The 27,431-nt window shown below is 46.1% G+C and overlaps 1 protein-coding gene across 8 annotated transcripts; it reads right to left on the bottom strand.

The window, feature by feature from the left end:
• Positions 1-75: 75 nt before the first annotated feature.
• BLTP2 (bridge-like lipid transfer protein family member 2) lies at positions 76-27,431 on the bottom strand. 8 transcript variants are annotated; one of them, XM_057535756.1, is made up of 39 exons: positions 27,236-27,429; positions 26,232-26,355; positions 25,659-25,708; positions 25,170-25,317; positions 24,867-24,985; positions 24,576-24,636; positions 24,203-24,392; positions 23,485-23,608; positions 23,198-23,322; positions 22,888-22,955; positions 22,636-22,781; positions 21,162-21,280; positions 20,890-21,053; positions 20,472-20,730; positions 19,759-19,964; positions 16,880-17,972; positions 16,248-16,439; positions 15,904-16,106; positions 15,639-15,757; positions 15,298-15,518; positions 14,790-14,980; positions 14,557-14,656; positions 14,217-14,419; positions 13,044-13,338; positions 10,235-10,392; positions 9,749-9,955; positions 6,455-6,554; positions 6,039-6,221; positions 5,427-5,548; positions 4,792-4,947; positions 4,588-4,700; positions 3,830-4,010; positions 3,169-3,255; positions 2,860-2,970; positions 2,590-2,725; positions 2,355-2,485; positions 2,069-2,170; positions 1,327-1,461; positions 76-894 (listed from the first exon to the last, which is right to left on the bottom strand). In XM_057535756.1, exons 1-39 carry the CDS (start codon positions 27,301-27,303, stop codon positions 712-714), a joined length of 6,693 nt encoding a protein of 2,230 aa, XP_057391739.1. In that variant the 5' UTR covers positions 27,304-27,429; the 3' UTR covers positions 76-711. The 8 variants fall into 8 exon arrangements, 7 of the variants coding, with proteins under 7 accessions (XP_057391739.1, XP_057391738.1, XP_057391743.1 ...); XM_057535755.1 differs by having other exon boundaries at positions 4,588-4,709; positions 27,236-27,428; XM_057535760.1 differs by lacking the exon at positions 27,236-27,429 and adding an exon at positions 26,932-27,046 and having other exon boundaries at positions 4,588-4,709; positions 25,170-25,232.

Raw genomic sequence — 27,431 nt, 5'->3', positions numbered from 1 at the left:
CTAGGTGTCTTGGACTGACGGGGAGAAAAGGATACAGGCTGAAACCATGCATTCAATTAAAAAAAAAAACCAGCATCAAATTTAAAATATATTTTTTCTCTTTAAATGATTTTTTTTTTTTTTTACCATTCTTCAGGGGATACCCCAGGGAGAGGGACCCATAGCCAGCTGTGTCTCCTACTGCCATTCTCCCAAGTGAGCTTGGCACAGATTGGGGAGGGGCTGATTCCCCCCACAACACTAATACCACTTTCATACAAGGCAGTGGAATGAGGGACAGAAGATCAGCCCCTCCCCTCCACTTTCTGGCACAGAGGGAGAGCAGTTACACTTAGAAATATATATATATTTTTATATATGTCTATTTATAAAAATTTATCACACTTGATCAGAACTGTCCCCCCACCCTTTCAGTTGACCCCAAGGGAACCAGATACTAGCCCTGGGGCCATTCCCTGGGCCTTGCTCTCTTGATGCCTCTCTGGCCCTGGGCCTGCTGATCAGTGTGAGGTAGAACTCAGAATTATTATCCACCATGTTCTGCAAGGAACAGGCCAGCTGCTAAAGAGCAGTGCCTCTATCCACAGTACCCTGTGGGCTCCTGACCCCCACAAATCCTAATGGATGAAGGGAAGCACCTCCCACCCCACAAGTCCCTGTGGCCTGAGCCAGAGTCAGATCCTGTACTGCAGCCTCTCTTGAATTGCCGGATCACTTGCGCCTGCCAAAGATGGACTTCTTCCCAGGATTCTTGTTGCCCACACTTAAACCGATGAGAAGCCGGGCTTTCTCCTCCTCTTCCTGCTGTTGCACGTTGAGGTCCGATTTAGTTTCTAGCTTTCCCCGGACCTCAGACCCCGCTGCAGGCTTCAGCCTTAGCTTCTCTTTGATTACCTGATAGGTTAGAGAGGAGTAAAAGGGAAGGTAAATATTAATGAGACAGGCAGAATAAATCAAGTGGACCAAGTCAGTAAAGATTTATCAAACTTACATGAAGGCACAATGGGGCAATTCAAATTATAAAATGATCTCTGCTTTCAAGAAGTTTACAGTCTATTAGAACCCACGCTAAACATGAAGTTGTGCCAGCCCTCACTTCCTAAAAATCAACAGTAGTTAACATATATACAACAGTCAGTAAACATTCAGTTTAACCATCTGAGCAAAGTCATGGAGAGGACAGGGATAAAAGTCACTCACTTCATTCACCTGCCCCTTTCCCAAGGCTGCTTGTTAATACATGCATCTTACAATGAAATGCTCCTGAGCAGAGGATCTGCTTGCCAGCCCCTGCTAACCAAACAGCCATGAATTCTGCCAGGATACCTGGGCAACCAGGGCTTTGCGGCTGTCCCTCTTGACAGCCATGGCAAAGTCTAGCCATGTCCATGTGTTGTTGTGGTACTCCAGACAGGGCAGCACCAGGTTAAGGTCGCCCCAGTCCACACTGTTCTTCTCACCCTGCAAGAGGAGGAGAGAAGAGAAGAGAAAAAAAATATATCAGCTGCCAGTTTTAGTCCAAGCCAGTACTTGAGTCCAAGTCCTAGTACCTTCCTGCACCAGCAACCTACAGATACCTATTTCCCCTTATCTCAGTCTAGTACTGATTCCTGAGGGCAGCAGAGGGAACAGCAGGTTTATCACCCACAGACAAGCTTCACAAGCCCCTATCTCTGTTTTTAATCTGTTTTTAATCTCTGATCTTATGTGGTACCGTTCCCACACTGTTCTAAAAAGTGCTGGGGGGGGGGGCTTCCCTGCTGGCGCAGTGGTTGAGAATCTGCCTGCCAATGCAGGGGACACGGGTTCGAGCCCTGGTCTGGGAAGATCCCACATGCCGCAGAGCAACTAGGTCCGTGAGCCACAACTACTGAGCCTGCGCGTCTGGAGCTTGTGCTCCGCAACAGGAGAGGCCGCGACAGTGGGAGGCCCGCGCACCGCGATGAAGAGCGGCCCCCACTCGCTGCAACTAGAGAAAGCCCTCGCACAGAAACGAAGACCCAACACAGCCAAAAATAAATAAGTAAATAAATAAATAAAATTTAAAAAGTGCTGGGGAAGGGCAGACCTTGTAGCTGACGCACAGTGGAACCTGTGGGATCTTTATGTAGATGAAGGAGTTGTTCATGGCAGCTCGCTCTTTCATCTTGTCAATATCATCCACAGGGTGCTAGGAAAGGAACGAAAGAAGAGTGTGCCCCTGAAGCCATCACAAGAAACTCAGGACCCCAAACATCTCCATCTCCTTTCACCCCTGGAATAGACTCAAAGGAAACAGAAAGAAATCCCCAGCCAGGCCAAACAGAGTATCCCAAGATCTCCCATTTTTCTATCATCAGGGGCATTTCTGATACCTCAGGTGCTTTGCGAAATGACCTTCTGACCCCAGAACTCCGACTCAAGCCCTGTGCCACACCCTTCCCAGGGCCCAGTGGTGCTGCATCATCTGTTGCAATCAGTTGCCGAGGCTTCACCACTGGTATTCCTATAAAAAAGCAAGTACACTAGCTGTTGTCCTCTTGCTGAAGCTTCAGCTGTCTCTGGGGCTGCTACCCCAGTCTTCTGGAGCTCCACCATTAAAGTTCTCACCAGTAGTCACCAGTTTGGACTTATCTTCTTCATCACCAACCTCATCATCTTCCACACTTCGTCCAGGAAAGAAAAAGCCCATTATTCTATGGAAGAACTGGTGTGTCAGCTGGATGGTGAGAGGCACCACATTTACCTAAAGAGGAAAAAGGCTGAAGAAGCAATTAAGCTCAGACATCATCCCTCTGTTTACCTACCCCTAACATAACAACGCACAGATAGTTTTTAACTGCCTTTTGTTCCTGTGTCCCCAAAGGACTGTTTACTAACCTCAAAGTGCTCCTTAACAGAAATACCCCCAACGGGGGGCCGGACTTTGCTGAAGAGGCGAAGAGCTAGCTGTCGTCCAGACTGGCAGGAGCTCTGGGGCCGCAGGACTACCTGTAGAATAAAGAGTGATAAATCAACCCACAAATCCTCTGCAGAGGAGAGAAGAAGCAATGGTCTTGCTAAGCTGGGCAAGCTTCCACGATCTCAGATCACATTGTTTCCCACAGTAGGTTTATGTGGAAGGGTCATTGCAAATGCCCAGTGTTAGGAAGCATGTGAATGGGCCAGGAATAGGGAAATAAGACTTACCTTATAGACAGCATTGGGGAGGAGGTTGTTCATAGTGAACCAGCCCAACTCCAGAAGATGTTCTGCTGTGTCATCAGATTTATTCACCTATAAAGACAGATTTCCCCCCACCACCCCCAAACCACTATAATAAGCCTTTCTCAGGAGCTTGCTAGAGTACTGCTACATATATCATTTGTTTTCATGGCCAGGGCACTAAGTGCCTGCAGTACTTTCCAGTCACTGTGACATTCAAAAATGGTCTCGACTTATTTCCAAATGTCCCTGGGGGGTTGGAAGAATAATGAATAATGTCGTGTCCTCCATGCCATGGGTAACTGCAGGAAAGCTGAATGCCAATATAGAATTAATGATTCTATTCTAAGCTGGACTTGGAAGATTACTTCCCTCTGAGCCACATTTCTAGGGATAACCTTATTCAATGAGGGAAGCATTTGATCAAGCTCATCTATATCTGTATTATTTAATATTACAAGCAAATGTGTATGAGCGGCACTCTCTGCTCATGTTTCTATCATTATTAATAACCATTAATACCATCATTAACAGTCATATAATAATCAGTCCCTTTATGTTTATCTCTTTTTGTGAGTTAAGACTCCTGAGAAAGGTCAATGCCTCTCAATACAGCTGTCTTTGTGTGACTGTATATATCTAATACCTTGCTGTAGAGGAACCGCTGCAGCTCCAGTTCAGCAATTCCCAGCTGTCCATCTTCCTCTGTCAAGCGCCATCGTGCCTGAGCAAAGTAGAACTCAGTGCGGCGGACCACACTCACATCTTCTTGCTGCTTTCGCAGCTCCATCTTGTTGGCCTGCTGCAATTGGAAATCCTTAAAACACCTATAAATGGATACGAGGGTCAAAGCCAATAAGGGCAACGGCATTTGGGTTAGGGGTGGGGAGGAATGCCCTAGAATGATGCAGGAGGTAAACCCAGAGATGGACCTATTCTAGAACAGCTATTCCCTAAATTTTTTCATTGGATTTGTTGCTCCTCAAACCCTGGGCCATGGGAGCACAAAGCCCATCTTTAGTTCTACAGCTTCTTGAAAAAGTAGTCTGTTCCTACTAATAACCCCTATGTTTGTATCTGCAATTGTGTTCCTTACTGATCAACTTCAAGACATTTTATTTTTAGTTTAGTTGCACAGTTATCAAGGCAACAAAAATGATCTTTCCGAACTACCTGTTTTTCTCCTTTCCCCGGAGGTACTCTAATAAGGATCCTAAGAAAGGGCTCTCCTGTTCTCAACCTGTTGGCGAAGTCCAACAAGACTCATTCAGGAAAAGGTGCCTGAATCTACTACATCAGCCTTTGATAATACACACTAGACCTAAAGACTTATCAGAACACGGGCAAAAGAAATTGACTCCAGCTGGGGCACTGGAAAAGGGCATGGAAAGAATGCTGTGGCACCTGATGAGGATATTAAGCTCTTCACTTTCCAGCTGTAGATTGGCCTTCTCCTGGTTTAGCTGCAACTGAAGCTTTTGGTTCAGGTCAAGCAGGTTCTCATTCTTGCTGTCATCCTGCAAAGACTAGGGAGCCAGATAAGGAGAAACTGAGAGATTTCCCTTGTCCTAGGAGACTTCCCTGTCCTCAGATTGCCCGGGAGACTACCTTCATGATAGAATACATCTGCTTTTCCAGCTGCCGTATCTGGGCCACATGCTGCCGCACAGCCTCCTGTAGATGTAATATGCTGCTGCGCTGCTCCTCAGGATTGCTAGAGATCTCAAGCTGGAACCTGACCCGCTGCTTCTTCTCACTATGCTCCTAAAGGAATGGAAAAGGAAATGAACAATAGACAAGTCTTGTAGTAAAGTAAAATAGAGAAAGGAACGAGAAATGATGATCTCTTCCGGAAAGCTCAACCTTCTCTCTCACCATGAGTGCAAGTAAGCGGTAAGCCAATGCAGAAGATTTGGCAATGTGGATTTCACAATAAGCCAGTCCCACAGGGTAGGGATAGAGGTGGGAAGTGGGAAGTAGTTTGTTGTTTTCAGAGGTATGTAAGTGACTGAGTAAAGAACTGACCAAGAAAAACAAGTAAACAACTCTACAGTCTTAGGGACACTCAGACCTTTCCTAGATAACTAAAATTTCAACTGCTGCTGCTGACTAAAAGAGGATGTACTAACCACAACGCCCTTTTTCAGTCTGAAGCATGGCTTTTCTTACTGGACCCCAAATAAAGCACAAGGTCTGGAGATTCCTGTGAGACTAACTGGCATTCTACAAGGGCCCATACTCACCTTCCGCTTGGGTTCTACATGGAGCAGCAGGTTGTTGACGATATCCAGGATCATGGCATACTGAGCCGGGTTTGTGGAGATTTCCAGCTCATGATGGATGAGGGTGAAGGTATCCACAGCCCCTAGGTAATTGTTAGCAGCTAAATAAGAGACTCAGTTTCACCCTAAATGTCTACCCCATCTCCTAACCCATATCTAGAACCACTTCTGTTACTTAACCCCATAAAAGATCTTGGTGAGATATGCTCATGGGTAGAAATATGTGCTTATTTCAGAGTCAAACAATATCCATTCATTCCAGTAAGTTTTTTTTTTTTGGCCGTGCATCACCCTCGCGGCATGTGGGATCTTAGTTCCCGGGACAAGGATCCATCCCGCACCCCTTGCAGTGCAAGCGCGGAGTCTTAACCACTGGATCGCCAGGGAAGTCCCCCATTTATTCCAGTTCTATTCTCTCCTAAAAGAACTTAAAAAATGTAACGCAAAGTGAAATGTTAATGCCCTATGCACACTGGGACTCTTAGTAACACTTCTGCCTCAAAACCACTAAGGAAATAACTACTTTCACAAGTTCCCTAGTCCCCTCCTAAAAGCCTTTCAAACCCTGAATACCTTCCTGCTTCTTTAGGAGATCTTCCTTTTCCTGGTTCTCATGAACCTCAGGTGGCTTAATCTGAGTTGCCAGCTCAGGATCAATGTCATGGCTGTAACTAATATAGTACATTCGGCAGCTGCAGCGTGAAATGATCCGCTGGACTTGCTGGGCTTGTTGCGCCTCAGCTGGCTGGTTCCAATCTGCGAAGAGGTAGGAAAGAGATAAGAGAAAGACATTCTCAAAAGAGGTATTGTGAGAGCCTCCCAGCTATGCGTGATGTCTAGGGAACTCCAGACACTTGCTTTCAACATAGTCTAACACAAAGTGGTCCTACTCCACGTATATTAATCTTACAAATAGGTAAGGAAATGAGGCCCCTTAAGGATGCATGTCTGCTCCTAACCACATAATGGGGGAAGAGGTGAGAACTGACCTGTGGTAGTGGTAACCATGCCTCCCACTGCCTGCCCGCTTTCCATCAGCTCCTGCACAGAGTCCAGACTACGCTGCCGGTGCTCCTCAATATTCTTTACCTGAAGACAGAGATACAGGCACCTTTAACTCCTGGGGGACCAGTAGCTTGTCCTGTACAAGCTCCATTATATACCTCTATTATCTCCACTATACAAGTTTAACACTATCTAGATTTTCACTGCCTGGAATAGCTTGAAGAATCTCCCAGGGTAAATGACATATGTCCCTCTCTCCTGGCTCAAACCACCCAAATTCTGCAAACCCAACTGAATTACATGCATGTTTTGCCAGGCCTCAGGCCAGAAAAATACAAGCTAGGTTAAAACCAAATCACATCCCACCTCACACCCATTAGGATGGCTACCATAAAAAAATTAGAAAATAAGGCAAGAATGTGCAGAAAGTGGAACTCTGTGCACTGTTGATAAGAAGTAAAATGATACAGCCACTGTGGAAGTTCCTCAAAAAATTAAAAACAGAATTGCTCTATAATCTAGCAATTCCACTTCTGGTTATATACCCAAAAGAATTGAAAGGAAGGTCTCAAAGAGAAATTTGTACTCCCATATTCATAACAGCATTATTCACAATAGCTAAAATATGGAAGTATCCCAAGTGTCCATCAATGGATGAACAGAGAAGCAAAATGTGGTATATACATACAATGGAATTCAGGTTTAAAAAGGAAGGAAATTCTAACACGTGCTACAACATGGGTGAACCTTGAAGGCATTATACTAAGTGAAATAAGCCAGTCACAAAAAGACAAATATATATGATTCCACTTATATGAGACACCTAAAGTATATATGTGTGTATGTGTGTGTGTGTGTGTGTATATATAAAAAAGAGAGGTATTTAAGAGTAGTCAAAATCACAGAGAGAGAAAATAGAATGGTGATTGCCAGGACCTGGGGGAAAGGGGAAGTGGGGAGTTATTGCTTAATGGATATAGTTGGTTTTTCAAGATAAAAAGAGTTTCAGAGATGAATGGTGGTGATGGTTGTACATTATGAATGTACTTAATACCACTAAACTATACACTTAAAATGGTTAGGATGATAAATTTTATGTTATGTTTATTTCTTTCTTTTTGGCCGCGCTGCGTGGGATGCAGGATCTTCGTTCCCCAACCAGGGATGGAACCTTTGCCCCCTGCAGTGGAAGCACAGAGTCTTAACCAATGGACCGCCAGGAAAGTCCCTTTTTTCTTTTCTTTTTTTTTTTTTAATGTTTATAAATTTTATACTATGTGTATGTTATCACAATTTTTAAAAATGGAAAAAAATCAAATCATGTCATGGGGAAAAAAATTCATCAAAACCAATGACTTCCCACCCATTTTGGTATTCGTGTGTTTGTGTTCTTGCTGTTTTCTGTCTTCAGACCATTGTGACACTGTTGCCATGGGGGAAGGGAACTGAATTCTTTTGACACTCTCTGCCAAGCTGGAGTCAAACTGAATAGAATGAGTGATATGAGAAGAACATAAACAATCTGTCAAGTCACAAAAAAATTCATATAGGAAAGGCAAGATCAAAATCTTTCCCACCTAAGCCAAGGACATTCCACTCTAATGCTAATATCACAGCCTGAGAAAAAACAAGTTCACTTGCAAAAGAACGCATGCCTAAAAGAAGCAGAGGCCCAGAAAACGCCAGATAGGGAGATCTTGCATAGTTCATCCTGCCTATCTTTGCATGAGTAGTTACCACCTTCTGTGCCTATCTCCTGAGACTACTGGTAAAGGGTACTGCTTGCCTAAACTACAACTGTAATATACCAGCATGACTTTTCATATTACCAACAACCTGACCCTTACTTGGCTTGACATCTGATTAAATGCTTATTACTTCATATAACTTATACTTGGGGTTGAGCCTTAAGGTCATTGGAGTAAGAAGTACCAGCCAGGGAGGAGGGAAGAGGGATTAGCTTTATCCCCATTGAGTAGAATGAAAAATGAAGTATTCACATTGGTCCTAATCAGATGTAGCTGGATCCAATAACTCATCTGAATGTACCATGCCCAGCACAATGTGGACACTTAACACCGGTTAAATAAGTAACCACAATGCAGAATATTGGCTAGGTACATCTCATAACCATTAGATCTCCCAATAAATCTGATGCAATTATATCGTAGAAATTATAGTACAAATTTAGTTTTACCAAGATGCTGAAAAGAAAATTTATAGCTTAGTCCCTGCCAACTGCTCACAATCTCACCTTCTAACAAAAACATTATCTTGACATACACTAAGACTTCCCCAAACATACTGACTTAAAAAAATAAGACTGGGACTTCCCTGGTGGCGCAGAGGTTAAGAATCTGCCTGCCAACGCAGGGGACTCGGGTTCGAGCCCTGGTCCGGGAAGATCCCACATGCCGCAGAGCAACTAAGCCCATGCACAACTACTGAGCCTGTGCTCTAGAGCCCGCAAACCACAACTACTGAGCCCGCGCGCCTAGAGCCCGTGCTCCGCAACAAGAGAAGCCACTGCAATGAGAAGCCCGCGCTCGCTGCAACTAAAGAAAGCCCGTGCACAGCAACAAAGACCCAACACAGCCAAAAATAAATAATAAATAAATTTTAAAAAACAAATAAATAGACTACTTTCCATCTGAATGAAGCTTTGTATTTTTCAAAGTACGTTCTCATTTGATCCTTTCAACAGTTTTCTGAGAGTGAAGTATTAACTCAATTTTACAAATAAAGGTGACTTCCCAAGGGCTCATGGCTACTAAAATAGCAAAGGTGAAATCAGAACTCACATAATAACCTGCCTCCTAGACAAGCAGTCTTTCTATTCAACCTTACCGATTTGCTGAAACAACCAATCATCTTCATAAGAGAGATCAGAGAAAGGGCAGATAGAGAGCTTATCTAAAATTCTCAGACTTACTGCCTGTTTTTTTGGCTGCCTGCTGATTAGTGTGATCTTATTCATAGGGGTCGGCAATTTCAAAAATAAAGTTCCAATCCATTTTATTCTCATGTAGGGAAATGAGAATCTCCCTTGCAATGAAATAGAATAGTATGAGATTTAAAAAACAGAAAAAGCACTATGTGTTCACAGATCACAGGCCAGAGACTGCCAACAGTTTCTACATTCAAGTGTTATCATCAGCCTCATTATTCTGCTAACCTGGTAGCAACAGGTAGTCAGGATCTTGCAAGCTATTTTGGCGAAAGGGGCCAACTATGGAAAACTGGAGATACAACGGGCCTTCCCAGCCCTGCTGACTAACCTCTAACCAGAGCTGTCGGCCATCCTGCTCAGTGGGGCTGCTTTCAGTGGTGGCAAAGTACTGCATGCCATCCAGTAGGCAAGTCCAGGATGTCTTTTGCTTCAATGTGTCACCATACCAGGCTGGATGGTGTTGGCACTGCAGCAGCTGGGCTTTGGCAGCTGACACAATGACACAGCCTTCTGTCTCTGCTCCACGAAGAACCATCTATGCCAGAGACAGAAGCAGAGTCACAGCACCAGGGCCACAAAGAAGATGGAAGGTTAGTGAAAGGGCCTGTACCAATGACTGCAGCTGGGTCTAATTCTGGCTTACTGAGTGCACTCTACTGGTTTTTAGTAATGGAAGTGATTATCCATGATACCTGTTAGAAAGAATAATTTTTTGGAGCTCTACCCACCTATTCTTATTTAGAGGTGGGAGAAGGTAAACACATATGACTATGATCTAGCCCTATCTTTGGGTGCTCTAGTAAAGAGAAGGTACCTGGCAGTTGACCAGTTCAATAAGGCAGTTTCGGTTATATATGTCATCCGTCTGGCAGGCAGCAATGCCACACAACTGGTCACTCACACCTGACTCCTCTTCTGTGAACACTACAAACCTATCTGTCTCTTCAATCAGCTTCTGCAACATGTAGGCACCTGGCAGAGAAATATGAAGTGGGGGAAAAGCCACAGAGTCAAAGGGATAGAGAACACATCCAGGGCCAAACTGATCTTCCTTCAATTTCTCTAGAACGTATTCTCCCCAACCTGCAACTCCAGCCCAGCCCACTCCACCCCTTGACCCCTGGGTAAGGGTTGTCGTTTCATTTTCCTTCAATTTTAATAAAAGTAACAGATTCCCAAGACAGACTTAGAAATGCTATGTAAGTGGTAGCATTCCTTTCTCTTAGGCATATCCACCTCTGAATTACTCTAGGATCTTTTTTCCTTCCATTTTGTTCCTTCTCTTTTTCATTTCATATTGTTTTAAATGCTATTTGTTTGTTGACCACTCCTTTCCACATAAACCACTCCCTTGCCATCAGTGTCACTGTTCTCCTAGCTCTACTGCTTTCTCTGATTATGACTTTAGATCCTCTACCTTCTCCCAGGTTTTAGAGATAAGTATATCCCCTAAGGTCTATCCTTGGCCTGTTCCCTTTTCTTTTTTCTGAAGAGTTTGTCCAACAGTGTTGTGGTTAAGAGCACAGTCTCCAGAATTAGACTAGTCTGCCTGTGTTCAAGATCCTATCTCTGCCAGTTACTTGATTGTAACCTTGCTTGCTTTAACCTCTCTCTCTCAGTTTCCTTGTGGGTAAAATAACAGTAACTATCTAATATGGTTGTTGAGAGAATTAAATGGAATAATAATACATAAAGTATTTCGCAGGGTACCTGCCACACAGTAAGCAACTATTATCTCCTTGGCATTAACTCTTAGTTCTATGCTGAAACTCCTAAGTCTCTACCTCTAGCCCTAAGCTTTCAGATCCTCATTTCCACCTGTTTTTTAGACATTACCTAGAGGTACTACTTACACCACAAACTTAGCATGTCCAAATATGAACTCAACAACTCTATACCTCCCCAAACCTGTTTATTAGCCTCTGGCTCTCCTAGTTACCATCAGGCCAGTCACCAGGCTCAAAGCCTCAATCATTATCACTTTATCCCTATTTTAACTCCCTCTTCCAACCAGCTGCCAAATCTCTTACACACATAATAACATTTCTATTCATCCCCTCATCTCGCCTCTACCTAGTTCAGGCTCTCCTTTCCTCTTGCTGAGACACCATAATAGTTTCCTAATTTGTCTCCCCCACCTCCAGTTTCTTCCCAGTCGTCCCCCACACAACTGCCAGATTTATCTTCCTAAAAGTAAGATTCTAATGACACACCCCTCTTCAAAAACCTTCAGTAGTTCACCACTGTTTACTGAATAAAGAACAAAAACTCCTTAGCCTTGTATTTTTGATAGTCTACCTGCAGTTTTCCCTTCCAGCATCTTCACCTGTAGCTATACTCTATGCCAACCCAAACAGACTGTTCACTCTGCTCTGAACATATTGAGCTTGACCAACTCCACTCCTTTTCAGGATTTTCCCTTTGCTTTTAATGCCCTTGCTCCTCATTTCCACATGTTCAAACAATACTAAGCCTTCAAAGTCCAGCTCAAATGCTACTTCCTCAATAAACCCTTCACTACAGTCAAGAACAGCTCACATATTCTTTAATTTCTCTCTAGCGGCATTTATCATTTTTCACCTTGTTCTTAAATTCACCATGAACTTACATTCCTCTGTACTTGTTATTCCCTCTCCCTAAAATGCCCTCTTTTCTTTCTTTGCCTATCAAACACTTACTCATCTTTTAAGACCCATCTCAATTATGTTATCTTCTCCGTGAAGCCTTTCTAGACTACCCTATGCTGATTTAAATACTTTCTTCTTGAACATTCTTACAAAGCGTCTTCATGACTCTCCCCGCACCGCCCCCCCCAAACTGTGCTGCACAGCATGCAGGATCGTAGTTCCCTGACCAGGGATCGAACCCGTGCCTCCTGCAGTGGAAGCACAGAGTCTTAACCACTGGACCACCAGGGAAGTCCCTCATGACTCTTAGTTTCAGAGCTTCCCCCTCATCTTTACATCCCTAATGTCTACGGTCATGTCTGGTACATTATAAACCCTCAGTAAAGCTAAAAAGTGAATCTATGAATGAATAAGTGATTGATTCAGTGAATGAATGAACTAATCTTAGCTCATCCAGAGATGATAAACTTGTTGAGTCAAGTAAAATATCATATATTCTGTATCTCTCACTAAACCCAGCACAGTGCTCTGTGCCTATTAACTACTCAATAAACATTTATTGACTGAACAAATTAATTCATCAAAACACAAAACAATTCTCTAATCCTTTGTTTCTTTTCTTTAGTCATTCTAAGTCATCACTCCTTCCTGATCCTCTTCTCCTGGCCAAAGGACCAGACAAGTTTTTTTTTTTTTTTTTGGCCACACAGCGCAGCATGTGGGATCTTAGTTCCCCGACCAGGGACTGAACCCGTGCCCCCTGCAGTGGAAGTGTGGAGTCTTAACCACTGGAGCGCCAGGGAAGTCCCATGGACCAGACCCTTTAATGCCCCCCATCACTGCTATGGAAGACTTAGGTGGCCTAATATGGAAAAACAAGTTTCATCTTTACACACAGATCGAACCAGTCATAATTTAGTCCTTCTCAAACTCCTGTCCAAGCCCACATACATATTCTAAACCTAACCCTATGGAGTCTTGTCTCCCGCAGTTTACCTCCTGAAGACGCCTTATCAGGCTGTCCACTAAAGCTGGGAGTGTTGACAGGAGGTGGGGCTGGGGCGCTGGTCGGGACACTCTGCTTTGGCTTTTTGGCTGGCATCTGGGGATCAATCTTTAACCCCTTCAGAGCCTCAGTAGAGAGATTACGTTTGAGTACAGCTGCCTTTTTGTAGCCATCATATAAACCAAAGGCAATGTCCCGATTGGTGGTTGTCCAAGAAGCCCGTAAATCTACCAGGTGCAGCTGATGTGTGTAAAAGGCAGGATCCCCAACTCGAGTAGAGAGCTCCTAAGAAACAGGAAAAGAACCTCAGAGTAGCATGGAAATACCCAACATTCCTCCTAGACCACAAATGCAGAGATAAAAAACATGCTTGTTGAGTAACAGACCTGTTCTGAGGGATACAAGACAACCCTAGAGAAAGAAAACCTAAGCGGTCTTAGTGTGTGCACTAGATTACACTCTGACTATATCCACTGTATTTTAAATGACTCAGAGAATTTCAACTAAAATCCTTCCTTAATTGTGTGTGGGGGGCTGGGGGGACCACCAAATAAGGCACTAGAAACAAAAAGTTTCCCTCTATTTCCTGAAGAGCAAGAGACTATCTTTACAAGGAGAGGGGAAAAAAGGAATTTTCAAAAAGAGGGATGCTGATACTAGTGAGTGCATCATAAAGTAACAACATATATGATTAGAGTGTAGTTAGGAACATCACCAGGGACTTAGCGTGAAACCTACTGCTATGGACTGAATTATGTACCCACACCAAATTCGTATGTTGAGGCCATAATCCCCAATGTGACGTATTTGGAGATGGGGGCCTTAGGAGTAATTAGGTTTAGATGAGGTCATGAGGGTGGGACCCTCATGACAGGATTAGTGTCATCATAAGAAGAGACATCAGAAAGCTTCCTGCTTTTCCTGCCAGGTGAGGTCACAGTGAGAAGGCAGCCATCTGCAAGCCAGAAAGAGAGCCCTCACCAGAACCTGGTCCTCACCAGGACCATGCTGGCACCTGATTTTGGACTGCCCAGCCTCCAGAAGTGTGAGAAATTTCTGTTGTTTAAGCCACTCAGTTTATGGTATTTTGTTATGGAAGCGTGAGCCGACTAAGACACCTACTGATACAAATAAGGCAGTAAAGAGAACGTGTCAGGCGGTACCTCCTCAGCCGTGCGATTGCTGTGCCGTTGGTAGGTAAGGGAGGACAGGCTCAACAGGTGGGTCTTTGTTACCAAGGGATCAAGGCAGTGGTCAGCATTCTCTTCAGTGGGCGAGGCCATCAGGTAAACAGTCACCTGACTTAAGTCACTAACCATCTGGGTCACACTCCAGTCAGAGATGAGGCGCCGCATCACTGTGCCCGCTGAGAAAAAGAGGCATACAGAGCCCATGCAAACCCGCCCAGAACAGTGTGGGGCAGAAAGAGAAGGGAAGGGAACCGAGAAAGAGAAAGAGGACAAGGAATAGGCAAGGACAAGTGGTGGGAGCCTTTGATCTTACCTTGAGGTATAAGCCGCTGAGTTCCCCGAGTGAAGACGTGGCCCTGACTGCACTCAATTTGGATGCCACGTTGCTGGGCGAATGAGGCCCAATAATGCACCTGGCAACAAGAGAGCATAACACTGAATGAAGGATGGCATCAGAGAGACGATTCAGAGACCCGATAAGAGAAAACAAGAAAACTAGAGAAGGGGAACAGAACTGCAGGTGTCAGTAGCACTGTCAAAGCTGACCTGCAGCTGGGGAAAGAGTGCAGTATAGGAAAGCTGCTTGTAGTGCTGGCCGAGTTTCTTCTTGCTGGGTTTCAGGTTATTGAAGAGCTTTCCCCTACAAATTGGCCTTGTGACACTAGTCCAAGTTGCCCAGAAGTTCTGCATCCAGCGCAGGGTGCTACTATACAGCAGAATTCGGGGCTGGGATATTGCTGCAAAGGAAACAATAGACATTTCCTAGCTGTGGTTAAAACACAGAGACGAAGCTAAATCCTTCCCTAGCTTCAGGTTTTAGAGATTTAAAAACCCAAACAGCACTCAAGCCTCACACTCAATATCCCCAACACCCTCTCCTTTCAAAGACCCAAGCTCTCTACTTTCACCAATCCTCTTCCAAAAAAAGATCTTGACCCAAACCCTCCTTTGCTCTTTTCCTATCCCCTCTTCAGAGGGTCAAGCTGAAGTCCTTGGTGTCTTAAGTTCATCCTCCCAAGCCCTTCCTCCCCGCTGCCCCAGATCCAAGCCTCACTTCCACTGTGCCGAGTCAGATCCATCTTGATGGAGAGATTGAGGTTCTCAGAGCGAAAGGCCCGGTAGGAGTCATGAAGCTGGCCCAAGGGCACCTCAGGCAGGAACTCTGGGGCCCGTAGAGTGACACCATGGTGATCATGGGGGTTCCCATGACATAGCCACTGCAGGTCCAGTGTCATGCAGAGGTCAGGCAGGTGAAGGAAGCAGCAGTCATCATACCTGGCTCACAACAGAGCCTGGCCCTTAGTGCCCTGGTCACTTGCAGCCCCTCGGCTCTTCCCCTCTCCCCCCACCCTGAGTCCCACACCCTGTTGAGGCCCCATCTATCACTCCACTCACTTAGAGGCTGTTCTCACGTTGACATCCAAGTCACCCTTGAACACAAACTGACCAGGTTTCCAATGAAAAGACAGGTGGTTCCACTCCCAGTGCATATTTTCAGTTGTGTTGTATGGATCCTATAACAACCCCAAAAACTTGGTGAGATGTGAATAAATGTATCACCTTCACCTCCCAAATCAGTACCTTTCTCTCTTCCCCCATGTGCTGTACAAGCCCCAACCATACCATCCTAATAAGAAAACAGTTCCTCTGGACCCCTCACCTCAGTAGCCAGCTGGTGCAGGTTTGCCTGTTCAATGTCCATGTGCCAGTCCCCATGGAACAGAAGACGGCTCTTGTCCCACCAGGGCAAGGGTGGGCTGGGGTCAGCTGAGGGCTTAGTCAAGAGGTCCACAGATTGGCCAATCAGTGTCCAGGCTGGATCCCAACACGGGCCCCATACCACTGTGTACTGGAAGATTTCCGCTGGGGTAGAGGAGCAAAGGGCACAGCCTGCTATACAACTTCATCCCTCTCTTCTGCCTTCACTCCAGAAAGGCCTCAGCTCATCTCCCACCCCAGCCACCACCAACACCTCAGTCAAATCATTTGCCCTCCTCTACTCACAGTGAAAGTCGTGATAGAACTTGAGTGGGGGCATGTTCCTCTCCACTGCCACGTTTCCCCATGGAAGCCCCAAGTGCAGGATTTGACGCCGACGCGAGCAAGGCTGACCGCTCTGCTCGGTGCCCACAAGTCGACCCATCAGCCGCCAGTCACGGATCTCAAACAAGTACCGGGGATAGTCTCTTATCCGAACTGTTATTATAGGGAGGATACACACTGGCTACTCAGGAAACTGTCTTAGCACTCTCGGGCACTTTTCCCCCCACTACTATTTTTACTCATCTATTGATATTTTACAAGATCAACTGAGAGAATAAGAGTTGGCAGTCGGCAGCAAGGCTGAAAAAGTGCACGGAGACCCTAAGCAGACAGTGAGGGGAGTAACACTGAGATCCAAGAGCCGCACTAACCCTGAAGATGACTGTGTTAGTTGTACCTTTGTGTTTAGCCAAGCGGTTTCAGGGTGAAATTCAGGAACAAAGAAAGGGAAGAGGAGTCCACCCATCCCACTCCACCCACCCAAAAACAGCCACATTTCCCAATATAACTGAGCTCCTCTGTAATCACTCAAAGAGCTCCCTGGAGCTCCAAGGGCAAACACTAGGCCCTGCAAATAGGGAAGTACTACTTACCCAGAAATGTCTTGACACTGCACTTGAGCATACGACACCACTGAATGACAAGATCTACTCCCTCAACAGGAAAAGGGCTGCCTGGATCAAGCTCTCGAACCTGCTCTACCACACGCTCAGGCCCATGGAAGGAGGCATCTGCCAGAGCCACCAGCTCTAGCCCTGCCAGGCTCCAAGTGAGCAGTGCCCGGCGCATGGGTGTGTTGCCATAGAGACGACGGGAGCGCTGGATGTAGATTTCGATGTTTTTATGTTCCAAAGAGGCATAGAGCTCCTCAATTTTGCGGGCAGGCAATAACTCCCCATGCTGCTTCCGAAGAGCAGCCACTTTGGCATCCAGCAACTGCAGCCTTTTGGCACTCTCCTTACTTTCATCCTTCATCAGTTCATAGTTATCACGAAGTTTCACCTCAAAAATGTCATCCAGGAAAACCCATGAGAAGTGCTGAACCTTCAAGAGTAGATCAGGTGGGAGGTGGGCAGAGCTTGGAGAAGCCTGAGAACGAGTTCCTCCATGCAGTCCCTTCAGCCATTTCTGAACTCCCACAGCCTCATCCAGAGTTCGAGAAAAATCATACTGATAAGGAAACTCCACTGAGACTGAACCCAGGGAAAGGAGCCAAACACGGTTCCGGAGGGTCTGTAGCACAGGGAAGGGGTTCCGGTGGAGGATCATCTCCTCCAGCTCAGGCAGCAGCTGCACCTCCACCTCCTTGAAGTTGAAGATGCTATTGCCATCGAACCCAGCAGCCAGCTCTGGGCAGTAAGCCTGCAGTGAACCCCCGTGCCGGCTCAGAGACACACTCTCTGCAGCCAGGGTAATGAACCTGTCCTCAGCTACAAAAGCTGTCAGCTTAGCTGTGCTCACCTCTAGCGTCAGGCTTAGTAGCCGCTTTGGGGGAGAGGACTCAGGGGGACAGCCTTCTGGCTCACAGGCAGTCTCTGGAGTCTCTAGTGCAACAAGTGGAACAGTCTCAGGAAACAGAGTGGCTCTTAGTAGGTCTCGGCACTGCAGGGTGGCCAGGATATGCTGGTACAGGTACATGTGATCTGGAGGGCTCCAGAGTAAGGTCAGCCCTGCACCACACTGAACCTTTAAAGAGCAAGAGAAAAGGATCTATCAATTACAATGTCCCAGAACACAAGAGACGCAGGAACTATTATACATGCACACCTGGCTCAAGAACCATCTCCACTCAGAAGTCTTTCCTGAGTAATCACGTTAATTACCCCCTTGCTTTGCTCCTCTTTGCACTAATATGCTGAGCTAACAGTTCTTAACTTATACTTACAAGCACTTACACTTTTTAAGTCCTCCTCAACTGGATTCTAAATTATCTAAGAGTAGAGGCCATGTATTTTATTTTATTTTTTAAGATTTTTTTTTTTGATGTGGACCATTTTTAAAGTCTTTATTGAATTTATTACAATACTGCTTCTGTTTTATGTTTTGGTTTTTTGGCTGCAAGGCATGTGGGATCTTAGCTCCCCGACCAGGGATCAAACCCACACCCCCTGCATTGGAAGGTGAAGTCTTAACCACTGGATCGCCAGAGAAGTCCCGAGGCCACGTATTTTAGTTCTGGTATCTACCACAGTACATCCAGTATATACACATGTACTCAATAAGTTATTTGGCTTTATGTTTCTGCTCATGAGTTATCTTTCTAAAACAACCACACTCTGTAAAATAACCATTGCAACAATCAATTGGAAAATGTTTCATGCATTGATTGCACCTTGATTTCATTCTTAAAAAGTATAAAGAGTACTGGTCACACAAGTTAATACAGCAATTGACCTATGGGAAAGTATGCCTCAAAGAAGGGAGTAGAGACCTTGTCAGCTTGAAAAACAAAGTCAATTCTCAATAGTTAAGCACAGAAAATTTAAATCCCAAGACAAAAAAATTCCTTTGAGTTCCAATCTCTGAAAGCAAACTCTTCAGTTTCCAAAGGAAGCTGAAGTCTGATGAACAGCAACATATCCCACTCTCCCCTCAAGAGGGCCTTACGTCTGTCTGATACTCTGAGGAGAAAGATATTGGGAAGCCTCTCAAAACTTTCCAGTGCCTCCATCTTCAGATCTCTTCCAGTCTTTTGATGAGCTGAGTGCTTCAGTAAAATGATACCAGATCGTGACCTTTAAAAGCCCTATATTTTTCAGATATATGCACTGAAATCTTCACAGCTGAAATTATATGTCTGGTTTCTGCTTCAAAATAATCCCAGAGCAGAAGGCAGGGATGACTGCTCAGAGTTTAGCTAAATGAAGTTGGTCATAAGTTGGTAATTATTGAGGCTGGATATGGATGCATGAAAGTTCGTATATTCTCTCTAGTTTTATATATATTTTAAATTCCACATTAAGAGTTAAAAATGTACAGAACAAGGGCTTCCCTGGTGGCGCAGTGGTTGAGAATCCGCCTGCCAATGCAGGAGGCACGAGTTCAATCCCTGGTCTGGGAATCAATCAATGCCGCGGAGCAACTAAGCCCGTGCGCCACAACTACTGAGCCTGTGCTCTAGAGCCCATGAGCCACAACTACTGAGCCCGCGTGCCGCAACTACTGAATCCCGCGCACCTAGAGCCCATGCTCCACAACGAGAGAAGCCACCGCAATAAGAAGCCCACGCACTAAAACGAAGAGTAGCCTCCGCTCGCCGCAACTAGAGAAAGCCCGCGCGCAGCTACAAACACCCAACACAGCTTAAAAAAAAACAAAAAACAAAAAACAAAACAACAAGCTAGGAAGAAAAGAACAACCATGAGGTGTTATATTTCTCATAGGTGAGTTTCACAACATGACTCAAGACTGGAAAATGCTCTAAGCCTAGGAAAAAAACCAACCTGACTCCACCTCCCCACAGAAGCATTACCTCTAGAGAGCGGATGCTGCTGTGATAGGTGATGGAGAGCATGGAGAGGCTGAGCACTGGAGTGGGGATGTCAGGAGCCTTACAACAGGGCTGCATCTTCTCTGTGACCGACTTCACCAGCGCAAGCACAAGTCCTTGAACACCCACGGTGGAGGTTTCAGCGCTTCCCAGGACGGTCAGTGTGTCCAGTCGGATCTCTGAAGCACCTAACATCCAGAAACCATGTCAGGCTTGGTTCTCAGCTCTCAAATGGCAACTTTAGTCCTCACTCTCCCTCCTTCCTTATTCCCTTCACTCCAGCTATCTTTACTCCCCACACCTTCCTAACCTCATTTCTCATGTTTTACGGAAGTTTTTCCTTTCCCATTTTAACCTAACTAGATCTGGCAGGGCCAAAGAAGTTCCCAAACTCCTACCAATTTCCCAGAGGTATATCAGTTACTCTCTAGAACTAAATACACAAAGAAATAAAAAACTAACTGCATCTCATTCTCTTGATCAGATATCAAAGCTATCTTTTTCTTATACATCTTGCTATTTATAAACCCTTAAGAAACATCAAGAAGCCCAATAGTTATGCAAGACCTTCCAACATTTCATGACTTTAATTTAAAAAATTTTCAAATAATTGGTTTTATTAAGTGAGAAGGAGCAGCATAATCTGCTTAGGTTACAAACTACCCACTTCAGTATGGATTTCCTTTCCCACTTACCAACCAGGGCAGAAAGGGTGAACAAGTTCATGTCCTCCACCTTCAAGTCCACCTTCCACAGTAACGACACAGATTCCCCAAATGAAGATTCCCTAGAGACAGCTGACTTCCCAGACTGTGGGCCCATCAAGGACAATATCCGAGAAAGACATTGAGCACAGGTATCTGATACTTCTACCTGCAGTCCTCGGATGGTACAATCAAGAAAGAGGGTATCTGACTGAGTGCTGGACAGGCCCAGAGGCTGGTTATAGCTACCCTAGAAAAGAAGCAGAAGGACTCCATCAGAAGCATGCCAACACACAGTTGCGTAACGCACTGATGCATCGTCTGCTGCCAAAAAAAGATGCTCAGTGCTCTAAAGCATAGCATGATGAGGAAACTTCACAGGCTACTATTCACCAAAGTCCCCACCTACCTGTAGTGTGAAGGAGTCCAGGACAAGCGCCTCACCCCAAACATGCATATTGGGTGGGTGGGGTGCCCGCTGAATGTGGGAGTCACTGCCCACCCGCCAGCAGAGGTGGTCCACAGTCAAGACGCCCCGCTGATGGATACTTTGTGGTCTCAGGTGTTGGTAATCTGAAAAAAGGTGGGAGAGAGGAGTTTTTTGGAGCCACAGTGGCCATCAATTGGGCCCAGCTCCCCTAATGAACAGATTCTTGTTCCTCTTCCATTGCACAGCCTTACCCAGAGAGATGGAATTGAATCCCAAGGCAAAGGGTGGTGTATCTCCAAGCTGAATGGAAACGTTGACATTGGAGATGGAGGTGCTAAAGATGATAGGAGCCAGGATTTGAGGGAAGGTTCTGCATAGGGATAAGACATCACTGTTTGATAAGGAAAGAATTGCAATTTCCTACTATAGAACAGATTCCTGAACCTCTCAAAAGACAGGGTGAGTTTTGTTGTGATTCTTAGGATAGGAGGCAACTAGAAAAAAAACAGACTGAATTCATCAGTTCGCTCCCACTCCCAGTGATAATCCACAGAGACTTATTAGGTTGAACCAGATGAAACTGCCATTTTCGTAGATCAAATGTGATGAAATCAGTATATCTTATGATTTAACTTACTACAATCAAAAGCATCGCTTCCGAACTGACCTTAAGTTCTCTACGCAACACGATGCAAGTACTACACAGAGAGAGTCATGGCTCTGCTGACATGATCTGTCACCTTATAATCTAAGGCAGACGAGATATTGTTTATCATTTAAGTTCAGTTCAACAAATGTTCATTTTGTATAACAAGGAACTGTGCTGGGCATTGAGAACATAAAAACAAAGAGGACGTCATTCTACCGCCAGAGTCTAGTCTAATGTGGAAGATATATAAAATTGGTTTGCTACTGAGTCTGGGCTACTGAAACTGAGATTTAAAAAGCTCAAACAATCAGGGACTTCCCTGGTGGCGCAGTGGTTAAGAATCCGCCTGCCGGGCTTCCCTGGTGGCGCAGTGGTTGAGAATCTGCCTGCTAATGCAGGGGACACGGGTTCGAGCCCTGGTCTGGGAAGATCCCACATGCCACGGAGCAGCTGGGCCCGTGAGCCACAACTACTGAGCCTGCGCGTCTGGAGCCTGTGCCCCGCAACGGGAGGGGCCGCAATAGTGAAAGGCCCGCGCACCGCGATGAAGAGCGGTCCCCACACCGCGATGAAGAGTGGCCCCCACTTGCCGCAACTAGAGAAAGCCGTCGCACGAACCGAAGACCCAACACAGCCAAAAATAAATAAATAAATAAATAAAGTAGCTATAAAATTAAAAAAAAAAAAAAAAAAAAGCTACTCTTTAAAAAAAAAAAAAAAAAAAAGAATCCGCCTGCCAATGCAGGGGACATGGGTTCGAGCCCTGCTCCACGAAGATCCTACATGCCACGGAGCAAATAAGCCCACGCACCACAACTACTGAAGCCCGTGCGCCTGGAGCCCGTGCTCCGCAACAAGAGAAGCCACCGCAATGAGAAGCCCGCACACCACAACGAAGAGTACCCCCGCTCACCGCAACTAGAGAAAGCCCAAGCGCAGCAAAGACCCAACGCAGCCAAAAATAAAAAATAAAAAGATCAAACAATCATATACACATTTAACACAAAATGCCACTTTAGACCAAAACATCCAAGAATCCACCTGATAAGATGGTGGCTGAAAAAGATTACACTGACCTTTTTTTCGTTTGCTTAAGAACAGATGAACTAGACTCTCGGGTCTCCAGGGCTAGCATGTGCAGCCAGTGAGAGAATTCCAGATGCCGGTAATGAATGATACAAGTGTTCAGAACCAGGGAGGCTGCGAGGTCAATGGTGGTCACCTGGAAATAAGAACACCAGAACTGTGGGCTTAGGTTTAATTTCATTAGCTCATGATGCGACGATGCATGGAGAGAGAAGAAAAGGAATGATTCTTGGTCAACACACCTGCACACTAGCCTTGAGGGAGTTGAGGCAGACAATGCGCTGGCGGCTCTGGGACAGCAACAACCCATCTGTAAGGGCAAAGGGCAGATCAGAAGGAAACACTGGGAGGGCAAGAGGTAAGACTAGGAGAGAGTAAGAGGCAGGCAAGGAGATGAACAGAAGGTCACCAACACTATTTTCTTTCAGTATGTTCCCACCTCCCCTTCCTCGGTTACACTGATATTAAATTAAGAAGACCAAGTGGGGCATTGGGGAAGAGTGTGTCTGGTCCTCCCATTCTCTCTCAGTACCAGTATCCCCACCCATGGACCTTTCAGAAGGAGTTCAGTGCTCATCTGTGCCATATCAGAGTTTGCTGTGAAGCTTCGAAGGGGCAGCTGATCCTCATCACGGTGGTACAGGAAATGCAGCAGCTTCAGTGTCCAATTGAGGTGCCTGGACCAGACACAGACTCTGGCTTAGAAATATGTGGGATGCTATTCTTACTCCCTTTATCCCCTCAGACAAGCTCAGTGCAGCTACTAGGCTGGTTATGGAGACCCCAGCACATAGCTCCAACTATCACTCTCCACACTTCTGTGTCAGGAAAGATCTCACCTCTTTTGACTATTCATGGACAGCACCACACTTGTGATCTCCATCTTCACCTTGATTTGGTCTGGCAGCTGCTGAAGGAGGTACAGGCCAGGCAGAGTTGGCTCAGCCAAGTTCTCTATCACCTCTGAAAACATGAATGAATAAGACAAGAGCCATCAATCCTTAACACTCTTAAGTCTCCCAACATGCTGTGCCCTCTTTGGCCAAATCCTCCCATATAAAGTAGGCTAAGCAAACGCCCAATCTTAGGTCATAAGGCAAAGATCCCAGAGATCCAGGCACTTGCTGTACTTCCTTCCCCAGAGTCTAAAAAACAGTATGGAGAGCAGGTTGTTACAATGAGAAGAATATGGACTTTCGGGCCAAATAATTTAAACCCCATTTTCACTACTGACTAGCTAGGTGATCTCAGTCAAGTAACCTATCTAATCTTCCTACGCTTCAGTTTCCTCATTTGTGAAATGCTAAGGAGTTAGTACGGGAACATATACAAAACACATAGTACAGGTCTAATTCATAATAATTACCCACTAAATGTTAGTTCTTTCACTCACCACAAGCAAATGCCCTATTTCCTCTAGCTATCCTCAAAGGCCAGGGTCAAAGGCCATGGCAACTAACAAATCACACCTGAACAAGTGGTGAGACCACTATCTTTTCTACTTCCAAAATAACCCGAGAACAGGGAAGCTAAGAAGCTCACTGACTGGGGCTTTACCTGAACAGGGAATAGGCTTGGATGCCAGGCCTGGGCCCTGGCGCAGCAGCTGACTATGGAAGAGGCCCTCATGCAGTTCAGCATGGAGTGTCCACACATCCACAGTGATCGCCTTCAGCTGCCGGCTTCTGATGCCCACCTCTAGACACAGCTTTAGGGCAAGTGAGAGCTCCGCTAGACAGGTGTCCTCCTATAGGGAAGATACTCCTCTAAGGTGTGAACGTGTAGGGAGCTTGGGATCAAAATGCTGTGATCTGGAACACATCCTTGAGGGAACCCCATAGCACACAGAATCTAGAATGTAAGCCCTAAGCTCCTTCATACCTCATGCCCAGAAGAAAACAAGGCATCTGAATGACCATGGCGTACTCACCAACTGGCCACTCTTTAGAACTTTGCTGTTGATCTGACTTAGGCTCACCTCACATTTCAGCCTGGGAAAGGAAAAAATTAACAGCACTTGGCCCCTTTCCTCACCATTTACCTTCAATCAAGCTTTGTTGGCTGGAAGGCACAAGGCAAGCATAAGTGCCTAATCTTACTCTCTCCTCAAATTACACAGAATGAGAACTTGACACCTTGATAAGAAAGCCCTGACATCCACCCACCCTAAAACAACTATAAGGCAAGAATGGGACTAGCAAACCTTCTACCCAGTGCTTACCTCTTTCCATCACTATCCAAAAGAAAACTGCTATATCTGATCTGAATATGCCACAAGGATTCAGAAGTAGCCACCTTGAGAACCATGATGTTTATAGAATCTACATGAATGGAGAATAGCTGAAAAGAAGATGCAAAAATGAACGATAATTAACATCAAGGCAACGTCCTTCCTTTCCAGTGGAAAAAGAATAAGAGGCAGCTCTTAGTATTATGCCTCAAATACAGTAAAAAAAAAATCCACCCATGACTCCACAGCCAGCCATTCCTACTTCAGTCCAGGAAAGTGGGAAAGTAGTCTCACCTGGCAGAAGATCTTCAATAAGGATGGGCTGAAGGACAGCTCCTTTTGGTGCACCCCAGTACTCTGGGAGAATGGGGCAAACAGGCCAGAAACCTTCTGTAGGTCTGTTCTGATACGTACTTCGCCAAAGCACAAGGCCACATAGTGTCTGCCCAGAAGAGAAATCTCACTGCCATCAGGTCCATCCCTTCCATAGCAGTCTCTTCCCCGCCCTCACATTCACTTTCCCATCCTCCCTAAAAATGTAGCTCAAATCATGGAAGACAGTCTCATAGTAGTTATCGATATCTGTCCCACAAAACAATAGCTTCAAGGCTAATCCAGAGACATCAGCAAGAACCCACTTCCCTCCTTGGGCTGTGAGGCCTCTGTAAAAGAATCTCATTCTGCAAACCGCAATCCCAAAATATTCCCCAGGAGGAGATTGAGGTGATAGGGTACTCACGGCAGATCATGGCTAAAGAGTTTGCTGGAAAATAGGGTACTCACGGCAGATCATGGCTAAAGAGTTTGCTGGAAATCCACAGGCTATCAATTTCCTAAAACAGTGTGGGAAAAAGCTTTGTACACTAGCTGCTAGGCAAGCCAAGAGCAGCTTGACAAGATAGGAAGGGGTCTAAGAAGAGGAGGAAGTGCTATAGCCCTTCCACTAAGTATTCTCCATCCCCTTTCCACCAGCTTCTCTCCTCAGCACTATATCCTGTTTCTCTAATGACACTGATTGAACTTGTTTAGTGTTTCTCTTTTATGGATATGTTGCCCTGTTTCCCCTCTTATATTAGAACAGTAAGCTCTTCTACTTTCTGTTATCTTTGTTCTGTGCTTTACTTCTGTATCTTTCATACATGCCCTGGACACCCTGTGCCTTATAAGCATTTATAAAAGAACAACTTGCATCAATTCCAGTGTTCCCAAACTAGCTCTAAAATCATCTTGGCAAAGGGATGGCAAGGCCGGGGTTAACTAAGAAAGCCACCAGAATATTTTAAAAAAGGAGATTAAAATTTGAAATTCAGTTGGATCAACCCCACATACATTCCCAGGAAGTTTCCTAGGACTCACCACTGTTTGCTGGTGCTGCTGAAACTTAAGACTGACATTTTGAATCCAAAAAAAGGAGCCAATCTTTAGTTCTGCCTGCAGCTTCCGCTGACACCACTTGGTGGCCAACCGGACCACAAGCCACCTGCAGAAAAATCCTTGTGAGTTCATAGGACCCTCTCCCAATTATTGCCTCCCTCACCCCCTGCGGGTCCTAGAAGGCCTTGCAAAGGAACATGAACTGGAGGTGGATCTTCTTGGCAACCTCCTGTCTCCCAAAACACCACTCTGTCACATACATTCAGCCACGATGATCAGGACCCTAGCCCCAGAGTGTCTCCTCCACCCAGATGAAATGAGACGAACCAAACTCCACCATTTAAGTTGGAGACAAAAGAAAGCAACCCCTCAAACCCTCAGGAACCCCAGAGGTAGAGAGAAGAGGCCCCAACAGGAGTCGAAGTACAGGCATCAGTGCCAGATGTGCCATCACATAACCCGCAAAAGGTCTCTTTCTCCGCCCTCCAGACAGATGTCTGCGAGAAGGCAGTGCGGGCTCACACCCGGCCGGCTCAAATGCCGCTCTCCCTGGGCAGCCAAACCTGTTCCGGCTCCCCAGGGCGAGGATGCAGGTGCCCCTCGCGCTCGGGGAAGGGGACGTTCAGGGGCATGTGCATGGGGAAAGGAAAACCAGCCAGCCGGGCCCCCTCCTCATTCACACCCCTATCCGCTCCCCAATCTCAGCATCTTCTCAGGCCTCGCCCGCTTGCTCAGTCTCCCACGACTCTCGGTTCCTCCGCGCCAGCTCCGGTCGTACGCCTCCGCTCGACCCCTCCCCGCGTTGCGCGCCCCCTCCTCGGCCCCTCCCCCTCCGCTGCCCGCGCACCTCCCCCAAGACCCCGCGCACCTCCCCCAAGACCCCTCCCCCTCCCGCGCGCCTCTTTCCAGCGCGCACCCACTCCTCGGTTTCTCTTCCTTCCCTTCCCGCCACCCCCCAACACACGCCGTAGCCGGGATCCCCTCACCGGCCTAAGAAAAGGGCGCTGAGCGCAACCAACAGCAAGGCCAACAGCGCAGAGAAGAACATGGGCATTCCGGCCCCGGCCCGGCCTGGCTCCGGCCCCCGCCCTGCCGGGGCGCCCCTCCCGCCCCGCCGGCTCCGAGCTGCGCCGCCGCGGGCCGACCGGCAGCACGCGCAGGGATGGCGCTGGGCGAGGAAGC

The sequence above is a fragment of the Balaenoptera acutorostrata genome, chromosome 20, assembly GCF_949987535.1.
Source record: "Balaenoptera acutorostrata chromosome 20, mBalAcu1.1, whole genome shotgun sequence".
NCBI lineage: Eukaryota > Metazoa > Chordata > Mammalia > Artiodactyla > Balaenopteridae > Balaenoptera > Balaenoptera acutorostrata.
Note: the sequence above shows the minus strand (reverse complement) of the source record. Positions and strands in the feature narration are given on the sequence as shown.

What these genes read in the sequence shown, in the direction of transcription:
- BLTP2 (XM_057535755.1), bottom strand. Translation starts at nt 27,303, where the DNA reads ATGCCCATGTTCTTCTCTGCGCTGTTGGCCTTGCTGTTGGTTGCGCTC. An exon ending in TTGGATAGTGATGGAAAGAG is followed by an intron (nt 24,637 to 24,866) that starts GTAAGCACTGGG and finishes TTCCTTTCCCAG; the next exon opens with GCTGAAATGTGAGGTGAGCC. An exon ending in TCTCCTAAAGAAGCAGGAAG is followed by an intron (nt 5,549 to 6,038) that starts GTATTCAGGGTT and finishes ACAATTACCTAG; the next exon opens with GGGCTGTGGATACCTTCACC.